Source organism: Giraffa tippelskirchi, chromosome 10, assembly GCF_054371585.1.
Source record: "Giraffa tippelskirchi isolate mGirTip1 chromosome 10, T2T-mGirTip1v1.2.pri, whole genome shotgun sequence".
NCBI lineage: Eukaryota > Metazoa > Chordata > Mammalia > Artiodactyla > Giraffidae > Giraffa > Giraffa tippelskirchi.
Window position 1 is genome coordinate 82,065,750 of NC_137284.1, and position 23,545 is coordinate 82,089,294.

Genomic DNA, 23,545 nt, shown 5'->3' on the forward strand with positions numbered 1-23,545 from the left:
AATTATGTTAGAAATCAGTATCAAAAGATATTTGAAAATTACCCACTTATTTTCAACTGTAATGTGACATTTACCAAGGAGATATTTGACTTAGCCATTTAAAGCCTCACTAAAGTTAGAAGACTTAAAAAACACAGAGGGTGATTGTAGAGAAGAAAGCATTTCAATGAGAAATTAATATCAAAATGAGAGAATAATATCAAAGGTACTTTAAAAGCTCCATGTATTTGGAAATTAAATGTCCACTTTTAAATGATGGATATATTTGAAAAGCCGTAACAAGGAAAATTAGAAAATATTTGTAACAGAATAAAAATGAAAAGGGAATTTATCAGAATTTGGTGCATGCAGCTGAAGCTGCTCAATGCAATTAAATAAATATGGATCCTTGTATAAGGTAAAAAAAAACAAACAATGAACGCTAGCATTAGATTTTTACACCACTTTTTAAAAAGTACCTGGTTCATGTAAATTGCTCAATGAATATTATTTATAATTATTAGTACAAGGCTTAGTTGGAAATATGTGAGTTTTGATTTATTCCATGTCTTAAAGATAACCAAGGCAGCTTGATTGTGGCAACCTACTTAATGACTATGTGCTCTTATAAATTCTTTTCTTCTACAGTATTTTATATTCAGTGCCACCCTGTGTGGAGTAATGTAGGTTGCAGGTAAGATTGCCTTGTTCCAGGTCTAAAATCTGTACTGGTGGCCCTGACCAGATCATGTTTAATTGTCCCAATTATAGGTAAACTTGAAAATATTTTTTGGTCAGAAACAAAAGAACTCTGTCAAAATGATAGCTTTTATTCAATTTTACTTGAGGATCTTTTTCTTTGAGGATGGTATGAGGCAAGAGTAGGCTTCTACTAGTATTCTTCTCTGATCACAAATCCATCAAGATACAGAAAGAATTGGTTCCTCCTATATTTGCATAAAACAAGACAAACACTTTAGTAGAAGAAGAGATGCTAATTAACCTAAGTAGCTGAATTTTTGTTTTGCACTCATCTCCATGTCTGAATAAAGCCAGACGTTTATTTATTACACTTTTATTACTCAGTTCTGATTCATTCCCCCTGCAACAATTTGTAAGAGCAGAACAAGAGAGAAGGAGAAATTAGTTTTTTAAAAAACATACATTCAGAAAATTATGATTTACTAAGTATAGAGAAATCTGCAAACTGCTATATTAATAGTTTTTTTCTTCTTTTTAGATTCAGTTAACACTGTCTGAAAGAGAACATTGTTTTCATCATGATTGTTACTAAAGATGAGAGACCAAAGTCCAGAAGCCGCAGTTTTCACCTTTTTCATGCCTTGATGATGATAAGCATGACCATGCTGTTTCTTCCAGTCATTGGAACTTCTAAGCAAAATATTCCAAGACTCAAGCTAACCTACAAAGGTAAATGTGTCAGTATTTTTCAGCATCTCTTTTATTTAGAAATGCATGCTGAGTTCAGTAAAATGTTTGTAATCAGTTAATAATAAAATTATTATAGAACACAAAGCCCAATTATTTATTTTTCTTGGTGAAGAAAATAGATGTAAAAACTGTCCATGTATACTTTTCAGTTCATTATTTACAAGTATTAACTATTGATTAGCATAATTAGGAAATTTTTGTCCTCAAGTTGCAGTCAGCTTGTATTAAAACAAATCAATCTCTACATATGGTCAGGCCACTCAGGATGGTTTTTCTCTTGCTCTGTAAGTCTCCTCAACCAGTACCTGCTTCACCTACATTTGACAGAATTTCCTACATGCTTACTTAGGCTCCAGCTAATGATTGTTCTAACTTTAGCCACCAAGATAGCCTATCAAAGTGGAGGAACAGGTCTCTGCTGATTTCCCCGGTAACTGATGAGCCAACCTGCTGTCAATTCTTTCTATAAATGGTAACATCGCCCTGCCCCCCGCACCGGGCCTCTGGGAGTGAAGCCTGCTGCCATGTTCTGCCTTGGGGTCAGTCATAACCTCTGTGGGGTGTTGCTCCAAGATCTTGCTTCAGACATGTAAGCTTCCCTTCTGTTAAACCACTGATATTTCTGTCGCTGACCCTGGACTCTCTTTGGTCTTGAAGCTGGGCAAGTAGAGGCCTCCTAGGCCTGCATTGAGCAACCCAACACCCTAAAAATAGAAAAATGGTTAATTCCATACAGCTGCTACTAATTAGCTTATCCTTGGCATTTTTTTAAAAACAGTAAGATATCTTCAAAATACTAACAAACTAACATATCTTGAATATCTCAAGCATATACATGTTTTATTGTTTAAGAACTGTGAAAGGAGTGTAAAACAGATGAGGAAACATTTCAGAAGTGAAATCTAATCGCTTTTATATTAACTTAAACATTTAAAAGCAAAGTTTATATGCTAGTATTTAACTATCATGTTTATATGTAAGTGTAATATATAAATATATATATAGAGAGAGAGAGAGAGAGAGAAAGAGAGAGAGAAAGAGAGGATGTGCCAGATTTCATGCTTGAAGATTTTTTTTCCTGGTATCCCCTTGGCTTCTTTAATACCTTAACTAATGGGAGAAAGATAGGGGATTCAGACTCCTTTATTTTGAACTTGGCAGGTAAAAATAATGCTGGCAGTTTTAATCTTTAAGATAACTTTTTATCTTAAAGATTAAAAGGTAATCTTTTAAATAATCTTTTAAAAGATAACTTTTCAGCTCAAATTAAATATCAATAATAAAAGCTAATTTGATGTTTAATGTAAGCATAAGTGGAATTATTTTATTACATCCATTACACATTTCATATGTTGGTATTTGTTTTGAATTTATATCTCATGAACAAAAGAGTTAAGGTAGCATCATTGTCTTTGAGTTTTTACATTCTTCTCAAATTGCTAGAACGGGTAAAACTAACCTATAGTTTTAAAAAAAATCAAGACAATGCTTTTGCATGGTTGAGGGATGATCAAATGGAAAGGAATGCGAGAGGAAACTTCCTTAAATTATGGAAATGTTTTCTATCCTAATAGGGATACGGATATGGGCTTTTCACAACCCATCATATTGCACGTGTCCGATTTGTTTGCCTGTTTTTAAGGCAAATGCCTCTACATTTACCTTAAGTTCCCTGATAGCTAAGTTGGTAAAGAATCCTCCTGCAATGCAGGAGATCCCGGTTCAATTCCTGGGTTGGGAGGATCCGCTGGAGAAGAGATCGGCTACCCACTCCGGTATTCTTGGGCTTCCCTTGTGGCTCAGCCAGTAAAGAATCCGCTTGCAATGTGGGAGACCTGGGTTTGATCTCTGGGTTGGGAATATCCCCTGGAGAAGGGAAAGACTACCTACTCCAGTATTCTGGTCTGGAGAATTCTGTGGACTACAGTCCCTGGGGTTGCAAAGAATCAGTCACGACTGAGCAGCTTTCACTTCACTTCTTCATAGAACAGAAAACAAATATTAAAAATAAAACAGTTAAAAAAAATAGAAAGTTTGAAAATAGATTGAAGGGAAAAAAAGAAAATAATACCTGGTTTCTGTGATATAGTGAACAATGCCAGAGCATTGTATTGATGAATATAAACATGCAAAATAGCCTTGGAAAGAAACTTTAATAATAGTTAATGATTACTCTCTGGGATTCCTCATGAGCAAAGCATTGGAATAAGGACTGTGTGTGAATTATGTTATCCTCATCACTACCCTGGGAGGTAGAGATTATTACCATCTTTGTATAAATAAGGATACCAAGGTACTGAGAAATTAAGAAATTAAGGTCTCAAATTAGTTGGTGGCTCAACTCCTGAGTCAGCCCCATGCTGCAGGGATCCTGTGTACCTATTCATATTTCTCACACCCTGAACAAGAGCTGTTCTTCCCTGAGGCACTTACCTACCTGACTGATTGTATGATTTCAGTTGTCAAAATCAAATGGGGTTTAAGAAGACCACAGTCTCCATTTGAGATTACTCAGGGGCCAAATGAGATTTACAGACTTGTGGGATTTCATCCCCTCTGATAGTTTTACAGGAAGTCAAGCTTGTCATTTGTAGTCATAATCAAAATTTTATATGATTAATTGTAAAATGTTAACTCAAATGTGATAACTTGATCATTTGAAAATAATGGATCAGGTCCTAAAAATTAAAAAGAATTAAAAACATTAATTTTAGGTAGCTGCTACTAACTAGCTTATTCTTAATAAGAAGGTTTTGGGAAGCTGAATCTGTTTTTGTACTTGGAATATGAAGTACAAAAGCGTGTAAGAGTTTAAAATCTTGTTTTATTTATCTCTCTATATATTCTATATATTCTCACTTCTGCCAGCACCTAGTACTTATATAAAAGAACTGGTATAAACGTTGGATTCAATGCAATAAGAACTCTTCAGTTTATGGTTCTTATATTTAGTAAACTTTTCAAATGTTATATTTTTTAGGTATTTATTTACAAGTAGGTTATCTGCATTTCAAAAACAGTAGCAAAGATTGAATGCAGTGAAGGAATTTTAAAAATCTCTGAACTCACCCACGTTACACACACACACTCCCTCTCCCCCGCACCTCCTTCCTCCACCACCCTCCAATAGTGCCCTGTGGCTGCTGTTAGTTATTCACTTCCAGGATATGAGGCTAGAAAATTCAGTCCAAATGAAAAGTTGATTGTAATTTTCAAAACTTATTCATTTTTATGAGCACAAAATCAGCTTTACTTTCCATAACTCAAGCTTCCTTATGTGCAGACCGGAGACACAGCCCATATCAGTAGAGTTAGCTACTTTGAACAGCTGCAAGATTATTTTGCGGGATTTCTTAAAGGTCAACAGAAATATAATAACCACTTTATCCAAAGAATGCCCTTTGATAGACTTAGTTTTGAACCTCTGAATCCACAGGAGCTTGTTTGGTTCTTTTGTTGTGTAGAGAGATTCCCTTTCAGTTGAATATTTTGAATTCTTACACATTTATGCATGTTAAATCAGTTTCTAGAGTAGTAAGGAACCTGGAGGTCAGGATGATCTGGGTTTCTGTATTTTGTGTTATAAGGATAAAATATATGTACATATATGGCCTTACAAGGTGGGCTTCTCACAGTCACTTGTATACTTTATACTACAGATGTAGTAGATATAATTTTTGAAAAATGACTAACTTCAATCTTGGAATTAGTATAAACATTTTCTATATTGTACTCCTGATGAAGAAACTTATACAAGTTAAGGATATTCGTACCCAGGAATCAGTAGTATCTGCAGTCGTGTTTGGAAAACTCCTAAAGATGAGATAGGTAATACAGCTAAAGAGAGAATGTACAAAAGCTTTGGAAAAGGAAAAGCTGCTGTCTCCTTTGAATTTCTTTTCCAGATAGGAAGGCAAACAATAAACAGGTAAACAAACAAGTGAAGGTTATTTCAAATCATGGGATGTGCCATCCAGGATATAAAGCAAAAGACTGAATCCAGGACCCTAGTTAGACTTTATCATGTCTAAGTTTTAGGACACTATGAAGAACCTTGTTTTTATACCCATTTTATAGATAAGAAAACATGAGGTCAGAGCTTGAAGGCCTTGCCCTAAAGCATGAAGCTGTTAAGTGAAAGAACTAAGTTGTGTGTTTCCATCTCTCTAGTTCAGGCCCATGTTCTTGCCACTTTATGCCCTTGAGAGAGATATTGCTTGTTCAGAAATAGAAATATCAAGATATATAAAAGAAGAAGAAAACAAGGTTTCATTATTACATCTTTGGCAGTATGCTCTTTTCAGTAACTACTGAGAGTACTAATTATTTTTGGCTTCTCCAAAACTTATAAGTATTTCTGTAGAAAAAAAGCTTGAAGTCACCTTTAAAATTTTCATCTGCTATTATATAAATAAACATTAGTGTATTTGATAGAATAGTAATTTTGTTGACTTTTCTGAGGAATTAATGGATAAGTCTATGTGTTTTTTATTATTTGCAAAGAAGTGTTTAACTGTGAAATGTAGCATGTCTCAAGTAGAGATAACAATTTGAGGCATCTAACTTCCTTGATTTGCTGCTGCTGCTGCTAAGTCACTTCAGTAGTGTCCGACTCTGTCCGACCCCATAGACGGCAGCCCACCAGGCTCTGCCATCCCTGGGATTCTCCAGGCAAGAACACTGGAGTGGGTTACCATTTCCTTCTCCAATGCGTGAAAGTGAAGTCTCTCAGTCGTGTTCGACTCTTCACGACCCCATGGACTGTAGTCTACTAGGCTCCCCTCTCCATGGGATTTTCCAGGCAAGAGTACTGGAGTGGGTTGCCATTGCCTTCTCTGTCCTTGATTTGACTAAGTCTAATATTGATTCTGTTCATCTCGATTGAGTATAGCAATGAAGAAGGCAGATTCTGAAGCCAAACTGCTTAGGTCTTAGGTCTGTGAGATATTTGGATGTTTATTTTCTGTATTGCAGTTTTCTAAATGCATTAATGTATTTAATAAGGTTATTGTGAAGGTATCTTGATTCATGTAAAGCATGAAAAACAGTGTTTGACATAGTAAGCATTTAGCTGTCAGTTATTATTTTTTGTAAATCATTATTATCTTGCTAGGTATTAATGGTTGTTCCTAGACCACAGATGTCCCTGTGTAAACAATTTTGAAAAATATTACATAGTTTCCTCCTGGGGATTTACAGCATATATTAAAATTGCCTCTGTTTATTCTCAGAGATTTTCTACTAGAGTTAGTTTCTCTCAGTCCAGTACCACCCACAGATTGTGAATTTATTGAAGGTACTTTCCAGTATTTTTATCTTCATCATATTCTAGTAGTTAACAAGCCTTTGGATCATTATTGACCTTGATAAGAAGAGTGTCTTTGAGTGGTTGGTAACCTTCAGAGTGGGCTAAAAGGAATCATAAAATCATTCTGGAGCTCCTTTTGAAAGTGGACATTTTTGTTGTCAAATCAATGATTTGCTCTGAATATCTCCCCTTAAGTACATAGCGAACAAGCATAATCAATCTTATAGGAAGAATCACCATATATATATGTATATATTTTTTCCCCCTGTGGAGCAAGTCATTGATACTTTAATTTCTAATGAACTCACTTGTTTTCCCAGACATATTTTCTCTAAACCAAGGCTATGTGTGGGACTGGGCTTTTGTCTGGCACATTCAAGGATCCTAAAGAAGACAGTTAAAGGAACAACTGTTAATACCTAGCCAGATAATAATGTTTCACAAAAAATAATAACTGACTGTATGGCTAAAAAGAGATGGAATGGGAGAAATAAGAAAAATGATTAAATCAGAGTTAATAGGAGGGAAGGAGGATCAGATTCTTTCACTGTTGCCATTGTTAAAACATTGGCTTTTAGTCTGAATGTTATGGGAGTCCCCTGGAGAATTTTGAACACAGAGGTGACAGGATCTGACTTTCGTTATTATAGGATCACTCTGACTTCTGTATTGTGTGCAATAAAAAGGGGAGATCAGGGAACTAGGGAGCTAAGTCTGAGAGGATTGTAATAATCCAGGTGGGAAACGATGGTCTGTGAGTCAGTCTCCTTCTGTGGAGGTAGAAGAAGATGGGAAGGTAGAGCCAATATGGTTTGTTGATGGATTGAAAGTGAATGATGGGTTGGATGGGGTGGATGTGAAATAAGAGAAAAGTCAAGCCTAACCCCATGGTGTGTGTTTGTTTTTTGATCTAAGGATGGGGTTAAAATTAATTGAGATGGCGGAGATTGTGAAAGACTGCTGTGTGGGAAGATCAAGTGGACATATTTGTTTGAGAAGTCGATTAGATATCTAAGTGAAATGCCAAGAAAGCATTTGAGTATATAATTTCTGGAGTTATGGGCATGTCAATTGGAGATATGAATTTGGCAGTTAGCATATATAAATTTTAATTCCTTAAGTCAGGGAATTAGAGAAAGGAGGAATGAGCATCAACATGAACTAAAAGAAGTGCTCAGGTGTGGAGGAGCAAAATCAGAAGTTGTGGTGTAGAGGAAATTATATGAAGAAAGTAAGAAGAGGACTTATCAGCAGTGCTTTGTTTAGCTCTGTCATGAAAGATAAGTAAAAATTAACATTAAATTTAACAACAAAAGTCTATTGTTGACCTTGATAAGCGTAGTATCTTCAAGTATGGGAGCCAGAGCACAAGGATACATTCTGGAGTGTGGGCTCAGGAACTGGAGATAAGTGTAGATAATTCTTTCAAGGAGTTTTCCTATGATGGAGACATGGGCAGTAGTAGCTGAAAGGACAATGAGATCAACAGACTTTTTTTTTTCTTTTATGAGTAAAACAATAACATATTTTTGTGTTAATTGAAATAATCTAGGTGAGGAATAATTAATGATTCAGGAGTGATATGGGATAATCCATACCCTATTGAAGAAAATAATGATAAGACTCAATTTTTTCCTCTGAAATCAGGCTCCTTTTAGAACATAAGTTAATAAAAGTGGCTTATTTTGCATAATAAACTATTATCTGATTCATTATCAGTGTCAACTGTTGTCTAGGTGGAAAGAGAGATTAAATAGATATGAAAATATATTCAGTTTGATATGATGATACAGGTTGTAAGTACTACATATGTTTAGAAAATTTATATGTAAGGATTTGGAAATATTCAAAAAGATTAAATGATAACATCAGAGCCACATAAGTAGATAATTAAAAAACTGATCTGTCTCCTGCATTTCATTTCAATAATGTCTGTGTTAAAACTTGCCTGTATCCAAAAAATTTCTTTAGTAATAATTAAAATCTATTTTCTGGAGTAGGAAATGGCAACCCACTCCAGTATTCTTGCCTGGGAAATCCCATAGACAGAGGAGCCTGGCAGGCTACAGTCCAATGGGTCGCAAAGAGTCAGGCACTACTGAGCACACACACACAAAATCTATTTAACAATATATGTAAAGCACTCTTCTAAACGTAATTGATCTGTAGAGGTTCACAGAGTGGTAGAAGTTACTAATATCACCATACCAAAGATATCATATAAAAAGTGTTCTGGAATTAAAAACATATGGGAGTCACTGAAGTCTGTGCAGTCAGCAGTGTCACCCCCACCCCCAGCAGGGTGGGGTGAAGGAGAGCTATATTATGAGACACTTTGATTGTGTCCTGGTTATGCATAAATATGGAAAGAACTTATAAGAGTATAACTTAAGTAAAGGCAAATTTTTCTGGTATTAAACCCAGTCAACCTGATTTTTTTGGTTAAAGTAGATTTTTTTTTCTTTTAAATAGTAGGTTTACTATCTATAAATTATTGAGGAGATAAAAATTTTTATATGCAATTGCTTTTTGTGTGACTTCGTTTACCTAAAATTTGGCTCTAATTCCTTAGGTCTTATTAAGGGCTTCTTACAGTGAGGGTCTTTCAATATATGTGTAAAATATAAATTTATGGATATTTTAAAAATGAATGTCATTGGGTCTTTTTAACAAAATTTGATGAATGCCTCTCAAGAACTTGTAATATGCCTTTTGCATTTTTCTAAGAGTCCTTTAAACATGCTATTTTAATCCTATTAATTCAAAAGAGGCATAAATTAAAACTAAAGTGCTTTTTACTTAGAAAGATACTCATAAAGAGGTTTATTTCACTAAAGCCACAGTGAGCCAGACACAGTCTAGAAAATAAGACAAATATTTCAGTAATCCCAATGGAATGGTGAAGTGGAGGAAGTGATAGAACTGTACTCATTGATCTTAAAATATAAAATATAGCTGTAGTGGGTGATAGGGCTTGGAGTTAGAATACCTAGATATGTTTTAACTCTCTCTTTGGCATGTACTGTTCTTACACCATTAAAATAGTTTGCTCTTTCTGAGTCTAGGTTTTCTCATCTGAAAATTATTGATAATCCTTCTGGTTCTCCTTAAGGATCAAATTAAATACTAGAGGAGAAGCTCCTTGCATGTAATAAAGCACAAAATGGATATTATGATAGGCTTCAGAGAGAAACCAAATATATTATTGAATTAATTGAAGTAAAATGTGAAGAAAATTCAAGGCCTTTAAAAATATAATTATATTTAGGCATTGTGGATATAATTTCTTTTGCCACAAATAATAGGAAATTCACTTAAGTCAATACATTTTCCTTCCAGGTTAATGGATATTAAATAGATTACTTTTCTTCTTTGTATGAGAAAACTGAGGGGAAAAAGTTTTATATGTCATTGGTTGAAACTAAGTAGGTCATTTATCACTTATAGCAATTAAGCTAGTTGTAAGTTAATCACATTGGTCAAATCTGTTCATCCCTAACTTATTCTAACACTGTAGTATTATAGAGGGAAAATAATAATTTGACTATTTTGTGTAAATTAACACACCATCATTTAAGGGTTTGAGAGAAACTCTAGTGTGGGGGAGAAAGAAAGAGTCCAGCACATCAGGGCAATTGGGCCCATGGTTTTCTTTAGTGTTTCTACTCCAGCTGCAGTGTAAGGACCTCTAGTACCAGCATAAATGAGGAACTTGTTAGAAATGCAGAATCTTAGGGCCTCTCTCAGATGCCTCAGTGAGAATCCATTATTTTAGCAGGAATCTGAGATAATTTGAATGCATGTTAATTCTGAGAAGCACTGCTTTACAATGCCTTATTTCTGACACCACCCCTTGACACACACACAAACAGGAGTACTTGGATGTCACAACAGGAATCTCTCATGATTAGAGAGCATAGAGCCACAGTGGGGTCTCCAAATGGCACATTAACCTCTCTGAATTATTAATAAGCTTGCAATAAATTCTGATTTAAATGGAAGGTAGAAAAACCAACACAAACAAGAATCACTCCTTTGAAAAAATCAGTTAAATGTTTATTAGACTTCTTATGTGAAAAAGAGGTGATGAATTGCAGTGATGATTTAGACTTATTTTTATCCGCAAGAGCTTCCAGTCTTTTTAAAGGATGAAATAACTGCAAAAAGATTGATGCCATAATATTATGGTAGATAAATCAAAACACTTAAAAGAATTTCGAAGGAGGTTGGGTGTGAAATTGAACTTGGAAAATTGGAAGAAATTTAGTTTATTGAATTTAACTCTTTGTTGGCATTAGATAATTTGATCATGAAATTCTAACAATTCTAATTAGGGGAAAAAACAGATAACTTCATGTGGATTGGAGAGGGATTGGAGAGGGATGGGAGCAGGGACCAAGGTTGTTTAGGAACCTGTTACAACGATTTTGAGAAGTAGCAATGTGGCTGTTTGCCTAGCTGACAATACGAATAAATGTTTGAGGAAGAAGAATGGAAGACTTACATGAGAAAATCTATAAGGCTTTAAGTTTACCTGGATGTTGATGTGAGGGAAATGCAATAGATTTAGAGGTACCAGTTATTTAAATAGGGGAATGAAGGAGTAAGGGAATAAGGAAGAAGAACTAAAAACGATTCTGTTATCCTGAGCCTGAGAACTCAGTCATGTCATTAAAGTCATTATAATTGGTAGGATGAGGTGGCTGAAGGGAAAATGACAATATCAAGCTAGCTATTGGAAATTCTGAACTATGACTTGGGAGAGGCAGTGGGGTTTTAGGTGTCTGTTTTGAAATCATCAGTGGAGAACTAACACTTTATGAGAAAACGGTTTATAGGAAACTGTAAATGGAAAAGCTTATTTCATTGTTTATGCTCTACTGCATGAATTAAGGGGGGCTTCCCAGGTAGCGCTAGTGGTAAAGAACCTGCCTGCCAATACAGGAGACGTAAAAGACACAAGTTCGATCCCTGGGTTGGGAAGATCCCCTGGAGTAGGAAATGGCAACTCATTCCAGTATTCTTGCCTGGAGCATCCCATAGACATAGGAGCCTGGTAGGCTACAGTCCATAGGGATGCAAAGAGTCAGACAGGACTGAAGTGACTTAGCATGCATGCACACTTAAATTAAGGAGGCCATTATTCTATGACTATATTTTGAATCTCCCTCTTGCAAGTCCATAAACATATTCTGATTCAAATTCCATGCACATCTCTATAGAACTATCTTCCTTAGGTAAGAGAGAGGACTCTTTCTGGACAAATCCTAGAGAAAAGTTCCATGGATAACTGACATCTGTTTGTTCTAGATGAAAAACCACATGGACATTTCCCTGAATCAATGGAAATTAATTTTCAGATCAGATGTCATGCTGAACGCCCAGCATAATAAATGAAAAACAAAAAAGACATATTCAGGCCAATTATTTTAAATTTTATAATAGCAGAGTGAGGAGGGAAAAAGAAAAAGAAACAAAAGCAAAAACAGAAGACATTCAAAATCTTGGGGCACTGATGGCATGAGACTTCTAAACTGTAACTTTGGGTATATGGAAAATTTCAAAAATTAATTCACAGACACGTCTGGAGATGTGCTCACCAAAATATGAAAATAAAGAATAAAGACTTGAGATCCAGGAAAGATGGGAGTCATACTAGGAGAGAAGTTGAAAAAAGTCTCAGAAAGTATTACTCAGGCCAGAGAACAGACAGTTCAGATTGGAGCAGGAGGAAGAAAGGGTCTAGGAGTGGGTTTTCCTGGAGAGAAATAAAAACATATGACAATTTCATTTGAAAATTTTATGGACACAGTTTTCAGAAGGTGTGGAAAGATTTGACCATAATCTTAAGGAAGTCAAAGCAAATGTCACAATTGAGAAATTGTTAACAAAAGAAACATATTGTTCAAGAAGTAAGGATAATTAAAGAACGCTGCTTTTCTAAGTAGAAAAGAATATTTACCTTGCACTAGTAATGGAATGATTAAATATAGCTTTCATAAAAATGGACATTCTATAATGTTAGGGACTTGGTTGGAGGGAAAGAGTTGGCCTAAGAAATCTAGCATTCTCAGTTTCTGTAAACAATAATTCAATGGAAATGTCTGAGTGATTGAAAAGATAGTAGTACATACATATTATTTGTAAATATGAAAATAAATAGAAAATAAACCAGTAAATATGTTAATAGAGTCTAGATTGGAGATGGACAGAGAATTGGAGATGACAGATGGGCTTATATATGCGTCTTAACATTACTTATATATATATTTATATATATATATGCTTAACTTTGATTAGTGTAATTTAAAAATATTGTAAAATATTAAAAGTTAGTCTCATCACTCTGCTCTGTAAATTAACTTGTATGCATCTTAACTTGAGGAATCATTTGCTCTTGTCATATTTGTCTTGCTATTTGGAATCAATAATAAGTGATGTATTAAGGTTTTTGAGTTTTTTTAAATTAAATTCACATTCTAAATTGAAAACAAATTTATGCTCACTTGTGACATGGTGTTTCAATTTTAAGTATTCCTTGAAATTTGAGGAGGAAGACATTCTCAATACCTTAAAGGGAATTAAGAAAATAATTGTCAAATTAGAATGTATCTTTCCCAGAATTATCCTGTCAAGTATTCCTGAGACAGTTAATTTTGTTATTGCGTTGTTCTTCTGGAAATGTATCAGTTATTTATAATGTTAACCTTTTTTATAGGTCAGTAGGAAAATTTATTATGGCCAAGCTTTTGAGAATTTAAAACGATTCATTCTTATTCAGAGTAAGAATTTAAAAGGGATCCATAATCATAAATTATGAATCTCACATGTGATGGATTATAAAAGGCATCTATTGTTGAAAGCTGGCCAAATAAGAATAAACCTATGATTTAAAAGCATGGATGTGGATGAAACTGTGATGGTGTAAAATTACCACCCTCCTATTCCTATTCCACATCCTTTCCTGGAAAGAACATATCTCTGATGATAAAATAGACCTTACTTGTTCCTAGTGTATGTTTCCCTATGTGGTGTCACCTGATTTATTACTGATATAGATAATGGTCTGTCTGAGACCTAATGAACAGAATGGTTTCCAACATTCCATTGCAGATGAGCAAATGAGAATTTGATTTCTTTTTCTTTCTGATTTGAACTTGCATTATTTTGCAAGATAGAGTTAGACTTTTCATCTAGGAAAATAGAACAGTAATATATTCTTATAATTTAGTCTTTTGTCAAGATTTTAAGTTTGAATAACATTCTTTATATATTTTGAGCAGTTAGCTATGGAGACTTAAGCTTCATACATAGAGAGTAAGCTGTATGTTTGATAGGTGAAGGTGAGCTATCTTGGTCACCAAAATCTTTTCATGTAGTCTCAGGCCTCAGAAAACCAATTGGAAGTCCGGTGGGGCCAATTTAAGATGAGCTCTCTTTCCAAAGGTTAAATCCAAGAAAGAATTCTTGCCTTGCCTTGGACCAAAAGCAGGAGAAATAAATACAGGTTCGTAGAGGGCCAAAGAGACTCAGTGAGTCACAAAATTAGGGACTAATTTTCATTTTGGAATGAACAGTTTGCTCTCTTTACTCAACTCCTGGCCCAAACTGAGAACAGGCTTTGGGGGTGGAGGGTAGTGAGGTTGGTTTGATAGCCAAAACATTTCTGGGAACTATGGAATCAAGGGGTTCCACAGAAGGAGTCTTGGGAGACTGACAGTCATGGAAGCCCAGGGAATTCAGAAGTCAAGAGGGAGAAGCTGAATTTATGGAAAAGGCAGGAATGAAAACTCCTTTACCTCTTTATTTAGATGGTGTTGCAGAGAACACACTGGAGATGTGATTGTGTTCAAGAAACGTCAGAATAGCCCTAACGATATAATGGTTATTTCCTTGAGGAAAAAGATGGGTGGGTAGGGTAAGAATTTGTGCTTTTGTGCTGAATATCCTGAATGGTAGGAAAAAGCAACAGGGTTGTGTGTATGTGTGTGTTTGTCTTTCTTTCATTCTTTTTTTTTTTTTGGCAAGTGCCGAGTCCTAACCAATGGACCACCAGGAAATCCCCAGGGTGACAGGGTTTTGATCTGGATTCATTTTTGGCTGTAGGTTTTTTCTGCTGAGGAGTTTGGCTGGAAACTGACTTTGCTCAAAGATGCTTTTATTTTTACCCCACGAAATTCTGCCCTTAATAACTTTGATTTTCTTCTTTAAAAAAAGAGCTTCCTGTTAAGTGTTCTTTAAAGGATGTGGGAAGCCATTTTTTAACCATGTAATCTTCTCAAGACAGAGATTGTCAGCTCCACCCAGTTTAGAATTTCTGGCAATAAATGCAGGATTTCAAGGGTTTGGGATTTTGTTCATTTAATAGTGACCATTGAGGAAGTCTTTGTTGCCTAATCCTAAATTTGTTAGATTCAGCGTGACTGACCACTCCTTTCCTTTCTGGGGTGAAGAGGAAGAATGTAGAACATCAGGTCAAATGTTTCTTCAGGCTGAAAGAACAATTATATGAAGGGACACTACAGGGAGATATAAAGAATTCTTTACAGAACAAGCTATTGTTTCAAATAGGAGCAGGGAACTGTGAGATCTTTAGCCTTCCCCTCACATAGAGCAGCAGCACATAGAGGGGCATGTGGCTGTGAGTCAGGGGGTTCATTGCTGCCATATTCTGCCATGAAGAGCAAATTGGTTTTGTGAAACCCACTTAACCATTCTGAACCTCATTGAATTGGTAATAGAGAATTCAAACAGCATTATCAAGATCTCCCTTTTGCTCTAATTACCTTATACTGTATTTCTGTTCTTCCCAAAGGTTAGAGACTACCTGCTCCAGGGAATAGAGCAATGGCCTGTAGTAAACAGATGAATGAGTCACTTGATATGTGTCCATTTAAGTTTGTTATTTGATATGTGTCTGTTTTAACAGAGTTCAATGTTGGTTCTAATGCCACAGAACTTCAGTGTTGGAAGGTGATCAGAGACCATTTGGTTTCTCTGTCCACCATATTGGCAAGAGCTGTGTTATTTGGCTTGCTAATGAAGACACAGAGAGGAAACTCTCTATTTTACTGTTAAAAGTATTTAACAATCTACTACTGTAAGTACCATTGTCCTTTGTCACAAGTACATTCTCAAGATTTCCCTGGTGGTCCAGTGGTTAAGACTCTATGCTTCCAATGCAAGGGGCATGGATTCAATCCCTGCTTGGGGAACTAAGATCGTACATGCCCTGTAGTGCAGCCAAAAAAATAAGATCTCCAGCCACTGCTGCTGCTGCTGCTGCTAAGTCGCGTCAGTCATGTCCGACTCTGTGCCACCCCATAGACGGCAGCCCACCAGGCTCCTGCATCCCTGGGATTCTCCAGGCAAGAATACTGGAGTGGGTTGCCATTTCCTCCTCCAGTGCATGAAAGTGAAAGTGAAGTCGCTCAGTCATATCTGACTCTTCGAGACCCCATGGGCTGCAGCCTACCAGGCTCCTCCATCCATGGGAGTTTCCAGGCAAGAGTACTGGAATGGGGTGCCATTGCCTTCTCCGCTCCAGCCACTAGGAGTTAAAAAAAAAAGACATATTCTCATTTTTTGTTGTGGATGAGCGTTTTCTCTGCACTAGGGTGTGAGGTCCATAAGAGTGGAACTTGTTAGCAGAGTTTTTGCAACATATGCGGAGAACCTGGTGATCTTAGCTGAGTCAGTTGTTTGCCTTCAGAAATCTAGTTTTATGAGGGTAGAGACTCACTTTGTTGTGTTAGAAATGAGAAATTATTTTAAGTGTGTTATTAACTATATGTGGGAGACATACAATTTATCTGTGCCTTTTGGTAAGCTAACAGGAGATGCTGATGAACTCTGGATATACTCTTTAGCAATGCACACATACATACAAGGGGCTTCCCAGATGGTGCTAGTGGTAAAGAACCCACCTGCCAATGCAGGGGATCTAAGAGACTTGCGGGTTCAATCCCTGGGTTAGGAAGATCATCTGGATGAGGGCATAGCAACCCATTCCAGTATTCTTGCCTGGAGAACTCCATGGACAGAAGAACCTGCTGGGCTACAGTCCATCAGGTCACTAAGAGTCGGATATGATTGAAGTAACTTATCATGCAGGCACAGGCATACAAATATAGGAAAATACTATGCTCTTTATAGGAGTTTTGAACCACAGAACCATCCTGTTTCTCTGTAGTGGTTTCTTGATCATGGATTATGAACATCTTGTCTGTGTCATCATTCAATTAAAATCCATCTTGTGCAGGATTTCCATAGTTAAACTAGTACAGTAAATGATTAATCATAACTTTAATGTGTTTATTTCAGAACTAATCAACTGTAGATTTTTCAAGAATCTGTTGCTAGAACAAGAATGGGAATTTGAGGGCTTGGGTAATTGAGTGAGATTATAAACTGAGAACAAGGTGATAGGAAAATGAACTGCTAAAAGAACAGAAGGAGTGATTATGGTGGCTTAGGTCAAAGGTTTAGGTAGGAAGAACAAAGAATGCATTTAGGACCTAGAGGTCTGCAGAAAGGTGGGGCTGGTTAAGTAAGTACAGAGCAGACCCCCTCTGAATGGCATTTATGAAGCAACCCATTCAATCCACCACCAAAGTGGGGGGAGGGGGGAAACAAGATGAAGTCTCTGTTAAAAAGAATTATAAACTGTGGACAATATAAAAAATCATATGCCTGGGACTTGCTGGTTTAAGGAAAGAAAAAATAAAGCTTGGAAATATATTGCCAAATTATTAGTCTTTAATTTGCATGAGTTTTCAGCCTGCAGAGCCAGCATCCATATCTGATTCCTGAAATCCTGAGAGTATATCAGCTTTAGGTGTTAAGATACAGACTCTGGATTTAACTTTTTTTTCCTAGGCTTTTGTTGATGATCCCTTGGAAACAAAAGTGAATTTGCTTGGTTTGGCAGAAATGCAAGAAAGATAAGCTGCTTGGGGAAGAGGGAACCTGTTCCATTCCCTGTCCCAAGGTCTTTTCAAAATGTGTCAGCCTGAGAAATTTTCATATGTAATGCCTGAATCTAATTATTTAGTTTGGCTACAAAGCATCAGTAAAGCATGCTCTAATCGGTTTGATGCTAACATTGTCACAACATTAAATCATTTTGAAAAGATAATACTTCAGGTTAGTCAATATTTTTGCAGCTGTTTTTCCTTGTCAAATTTGTTTGAAACTAAACACAATAAAATTGGTTATGGTAAAAGAAAATAAAGCAAATGATGATGTCTTTTATTTTTCTCATTTGAGACAGAAAATGAGATGCAATATCCTTAAACATCTTCCTCCTCCCCTTAGTACCACCATAAGTCAGGGACTTACCATCTTTTAGAAACTTCTGGATAGTCTCTCTGCCCCCATCTTTCCTGATTCTCATCCATCCTGAACACAGCAGCTAGACTTATTTTTGTAACACTCAGCTATACTCTTTGTCACTTTCTCTGCATAAAATATTTTATTGGCTTTCAGTTACCTATATAACACCTAACCTCTGCAGCCTGACGGCTTATACCCTCACTACTTCGAGACAGTCTCACTTTTCACTGCCCCTACCTCTTCTCTCTGTTCCAGCATACTGAACTACTGCAGTTCCACGCTTATTTATTAAGTGCTCAATTTGTCTCAGACTATGAGCTGTGTGCTGGGAGTTCCAGGATAAGTAAGACCTGGTCTTTGACCTGAAGGAACTCATACCCCATAGTAGGAAATGCATTAAACATCCAATATGTAAGCATAAGATGGTATATACCCTGATACAATACATTCTAGTGGTCCTCTGCTTGGGGTAAAATGTTTTCTATATTTTTCCTGTAAAGCTTCTGTCTATACTTCAGGAATGTTTGTAAATATCACCTCCTTCTGTAAGGTGATACATAATTAATTACTTGAAAGATTTGTTAACATTTTGTGTATACTTCTATTAGAATTTATTTTGCTTATGTTGTATTGTCTATGTTTATTATTTGCATATGGATCCGTGAGCCCCCTGACAGCAGGGCTCAGCCATTCCATGACCTTGTTTGTCTGCTTAATACTTAATACTTTCTAAGCTTATAAATATTTGTAGACAAAATAGCTTTTTAATGTTATTCCAAAATTATTTTAAAAAACACAGATGTTCTAATCTTCATGAGTCAGATTTATTGGAAGATGAGATGATACTCCTTAATAGAACTCATTTGGTCCAAACCAGAGTTTAATATTCAAAGTAACACTTACTATTTATTGAACTTTTCCTATCTTCATGACATTGTTCTAAAAACTTCATATAAGTTACCTCCTTTAATCATGGGAATTATGAGTTGGGATATATGACTTCCTTTTTATAGATTTTATAGAGTTTTAAAAAAATCATTATTATAATAGCTGAAAGTTACACAGCACTGCCAGGCACTATTCTAATGCTGGTCATATGTTTACTCATTATTCTTCACACTTTCATGATTTATTACATTGTTTCTATCAATCATTATTCCCATTTTATAGATGAGAAAATGAAGGCACAGAGAGGTTAACTTTCTTGCCCTAGATCATGCAGCCAGAGTTGCAAAGTCCAGTAAAATGTAATGGACTTTAATAAGTGACAAGTGGTGTTATTTTCTTCTTGTTATTTAATAGTCTAGGGTTGTAGAAAATGAGAAGGCATGATTAGTACTTGGAGTAAAATATATTGAAAAGATTTGGGTTCCTGTAAACTCAGACCTAAATTTAAATTTATCTCCTTTTTTGTTTGTTTTGTTTGGCCATGTCACATGGCTTACGGAATCTTAGTTCTCTGAACCAGGGATTGAACCCTGGCCCTCAGCAGTGAGGCCCTCATCCTAACCACTAGGCTTCAGACCTAAATTTGAATAGAAATCTGTCTATATCACAATCATAACTAAAAGACTTAGGCCTTGTAACAGCCCAAAAATAAATGGAGACTGGGACTGAGGTTATATTATCAGCTTTTCCACTGTTTTGTGATTTTAGGGCATGTGGCTTCATCTTGATGGAATTAAACATCTTCATTTATAAAATCATGAATTGGCATAAATTAATTTTTAAGGTCCCTTCTCATTTTATAATTCTGATTCCATCACTGGTTCAGGATCACATCTCCTTCAGAATTCATTACTTCTACGTTTACATCTTCCTGTATATGTGAACTTTGTGTGTGCATGCTCAGTCATGTCCAACTCTTTGCTACCCTGTGGACTGTAGCCTGTCATAGAATTCTTTAGGCAAGAATACTGGAGTGGGTTGCTATGCCCTCCTCCAGGGCATCTTTCTGACCCCAAGGATCTTTATGACCCAGGGATCGAACCAGTATCTCCTGCATCTCCTGCACTGACAGCAGATTCTTTATCACTGAGCCATGGGAACTAGGCAGTGTGTAATCTTCCAGACATGGATATCATAAAAAGTAGAAGGGGAAAAAGGAATGGTTGAGATTTATCACACACTTAGTTGGCTGCTTCCTTTGCACATATTGATCATTTGATCAGTTTGCAAATCTTACTGTAGCTAGATGCATTAATTTATAACTTAAGAAAGCATACAGGGTTGTGAAAAATTTTGTATTTATTGCTCTTCTTCTAATATGTTTTATATTTATTTTGATAATAATATAAACATCATATCAATAAAATAAATGTATAAGTTGAATCTTTCTAAATAAGTGTGTGCTAAAATCTGTCTGTGGTTTGCATATATCTATATTGGAATTTTCATGATGTATATGTGCATTTGCAAAGTGGAACGTTGTGTGTATGGAAGCAAATAAATATTTTGCTTATTAAGAATTTTTTCTTTCTATCCTTTTTATTTTCCCATAGACTTGCTGCTTTCAAATAGCTGTATTCCTTTTTTGGGCTCATCAGAAGGACTGGATTTCCAAACTATTCTGTTAGATGAGGAGAGGGGCAGGCTGCTCCTGGGAGCCAAGGACCACATCTTCTTGCTCAGTCTGGTTGACTTAAACAAAAATTTTAAGAAGGTCAGTTTATTTCTGTCTAGTTGACTGGATGCATTTATTTTCATCTATGCCCCTTTCCTTCTCTTCTGTTTTAAATGATTCAGCATCAAATGCAGTAGGTCATGTGCATTGCAAAAAAGAACATATTAAAAGAACGTATTGCCTCTGATACGTATTTCTGGATTTTTTGGATTTAAGCACATATGCATGCTTTTTGTTAACAGTGAGTGTAATATTAAAACCTTTGAAAATATGAATGAAAGGTATGAAAAGAGAGTAAACGGATGCTAACATAAATGCAACGGTTTAGATTTAAAAGATGGAAAATGAGTTATTCATGAAGTATTAATGTTTATATCTGTAGCAATTATTATAAATTATTAAATTAATTTTCAGTGAACACATAAGCATACTTTAAAATAATAGTATTCCTCTGGTAGCATTTTAAACCATGCTGTCTTCTTCACACTCTAATTTTACATCCAAACAGGTTTCTTCTATGAATTACTCACATTCAGATAGTAAGGATGAACAATGCCTCAATTATGGGCTCATTAACAACAATCTTACCACTTAAAAGAAATATATGTTAGTTACTTTGAGTAACTAACTTTGTTAGTTACTCAAAACTGAAAAGCAATTGCTATTGTATCCTACATTTTCAGCTAGCATTGTGATACACAAAGCAAAGATGGCCACACTGTCTTAATTATTATTAACTAGTATTGTAACTTAGTAAATATCAATATCTATGCAAACAAAAATGGGTACCAAGACTAGAGGAGTTGAATGACTAATGAAAAGACATATGATCTATTCTGCATCTGTAAGGTATATTTGGTTGTTTTTTCTTTCTCTTCTTTTCCATAAGAAATACTAGGAATCATTGCAAGGTTTCAGGTCAATAGTTCCCAATACTGTATTCTTGCCTGGAGAATCCCATGGACAGAGGAGCCTGGCAGGCTACAGTCCACAGGGATGCAAAGAGTTGGACACAACTGAAGTGACTTAGCATTCACACGCTGAGTTAACAGGGACTTCATCCCATTCAGAAAGAGTTATTTATAGGTCACTCTTGGACTTTGAAGCTTCACATAACTTTCACCTACAATGACCACTTTAACTTAACCCTCTAATTATGAGGCAATTTTAATAACTAAATATCAGTTGTTCCACTATTTGAATATTATCAGCACTAAGAGTTTTAGTCTACATAGGCAAAATATTTGTCACCATATGTGTTACTATTGCTTAATGAGCACCTGCATTAGAAATATGGTTTTTGCTCTTTTAATCATTTAATTTTTAAGTAGTACTTCCACACATTTTGAGGCCCACCAAAGGAAAAGGATACTTTTTTTAATAAGTGCTCAGGTATGGTAAAGAAATAATCTTTGAATGCAAATGTATATGTGTGCCTTTTGTGTAATCTGTGTTTCTAGAAGAATGAGCGCTACAGTATTGCCAGTAGTTCTTGACTTGTGTCAGTCCAAACACACAAACTCATAAGGTTATCTTATTTTTTAAGATGATTATTATTCTATAGCCTACGTATTGTTTATAGTAAGATAAAATAAACAGTTGTGTGGTAGAATCTGAAAAACTTACCTTTCATTCTGCCATTAAAGCTCCATTCCATTTATTCCTTTTTAAAAAATATTTATTTATTTATTTGGCTGTCTGGGTCTTAGCTGTGGCACATGTAATCTTTAGTTGTGGTGTGCGAACTCTTAGTTGTGACATGTGGGATCTAATTCCCCAACATTGGGATTGAACCTGGACCTCCTGCATTGATAGCATGGAGTTTTAGCTCCATGCTAAGGGAAGTCCCTTATATAATAACTGGGAAGTCCTCCAGTTTTTCTTAAGGGTGTATTGTTTCCTTAGGAGTATAAGTACTTAAAAAAATTCCTAGGAGAGGCTATAGATAATATCAACTAGTATCTCAATCATCAATAAATATCTTTATGGCTCTTCTTATGAGAGAGGCCAAAGAAAATCTTCTTCAACTTTGTGGTTTTGCTTTAAAAGACACTACATAGCTAACAAAGCATTTTTCCAAATATGTCTCAGTCTTAGAATAATAACAAAAAGCGATTCATTCTTTTAAGGGAATTTGTTCTGGTGCTGTTCTCTGCCTTCAGAGATTGGAAAGGATTGGAAGAATAAGTCCATTTATCTGAACTGAGTGTATTAGATCATTGCTTAAAATAAATTCTGATAACTAACTTCCTCCTCTGGCTATTTTAAGCAAATCTCTCTTTGGCTATATTCCATGCTTGAAATGTACTAATATCTAATAAAATAAATGTTTATGAAATATTGATTTCCCTTATGATGTTATTGAAATAAATGGTCATTTGAACATACTATGAAAGTAGGGTCTCTACTAGAGACTTTCTGTTTAACTGACATTTATCTTTGTAAAATGAACAATTCACAAAGATGTTAGGTATGCAAAGGTAAGAACTTATGTTTTTATAAGTATCCACCTTTAAAATTTATATAAATCATTTCGATTCTAAAACATTCTTTCTCCACAGTAGCAAGTAAGTGTCAAGATGCAGTAGTTGAGCAGTGTTTAGACCTACGTGGTTTGAGCTGGCTCAGTGCCCCGTGGCAAAAACCCAGACTCCTCTGTGGAAGAAACCACACATGTTGGGACTCTGTGGGGCTGAAGGATTGCCTTTGTATTCTTTAGAGTAAAGCAGTCTACAACACATAATTGAGCTGTGAGTGACTGGTTGGGAATTTTTTCCTCTGGGAAATTTAAAAAAAAATTGTGTAGAAAGTATCCAATTGGAGTATCAAAATTTAGGATATCTGTTTAT

General features: G+C 35.6%; 1 protein-coding gene across 2 annotated transcripts in view; it reads left to right on the forward strand.

Moving 5' to 3' along the window:
* The window catches only part of SEMA3D (semaphorin 3D), a 217,772-nt gene that overhangs the window by 82,807 nt on the left and 111,420 nt on the right, over positions 1-23,545 (forward strand). For both annotated transcript variants that reach the window (XM_081536535.1, XM_081536536.1), the window contains 2 exons: positions 1,220-1,410; positions 20,575-20,735. In XM_081536535.1, the coding sequence (XP_081392661.1) occupies positions 1,260-1,410; positions 20,575-20,735 (312 nt within the window). In that variant the 5' untranslated portion in view covers positions 1,220-1,259. The remainder of the gene's footprint in view (positions 1-1,219; positions 1,411-20,574; positions 20,736-23,545) is intronic.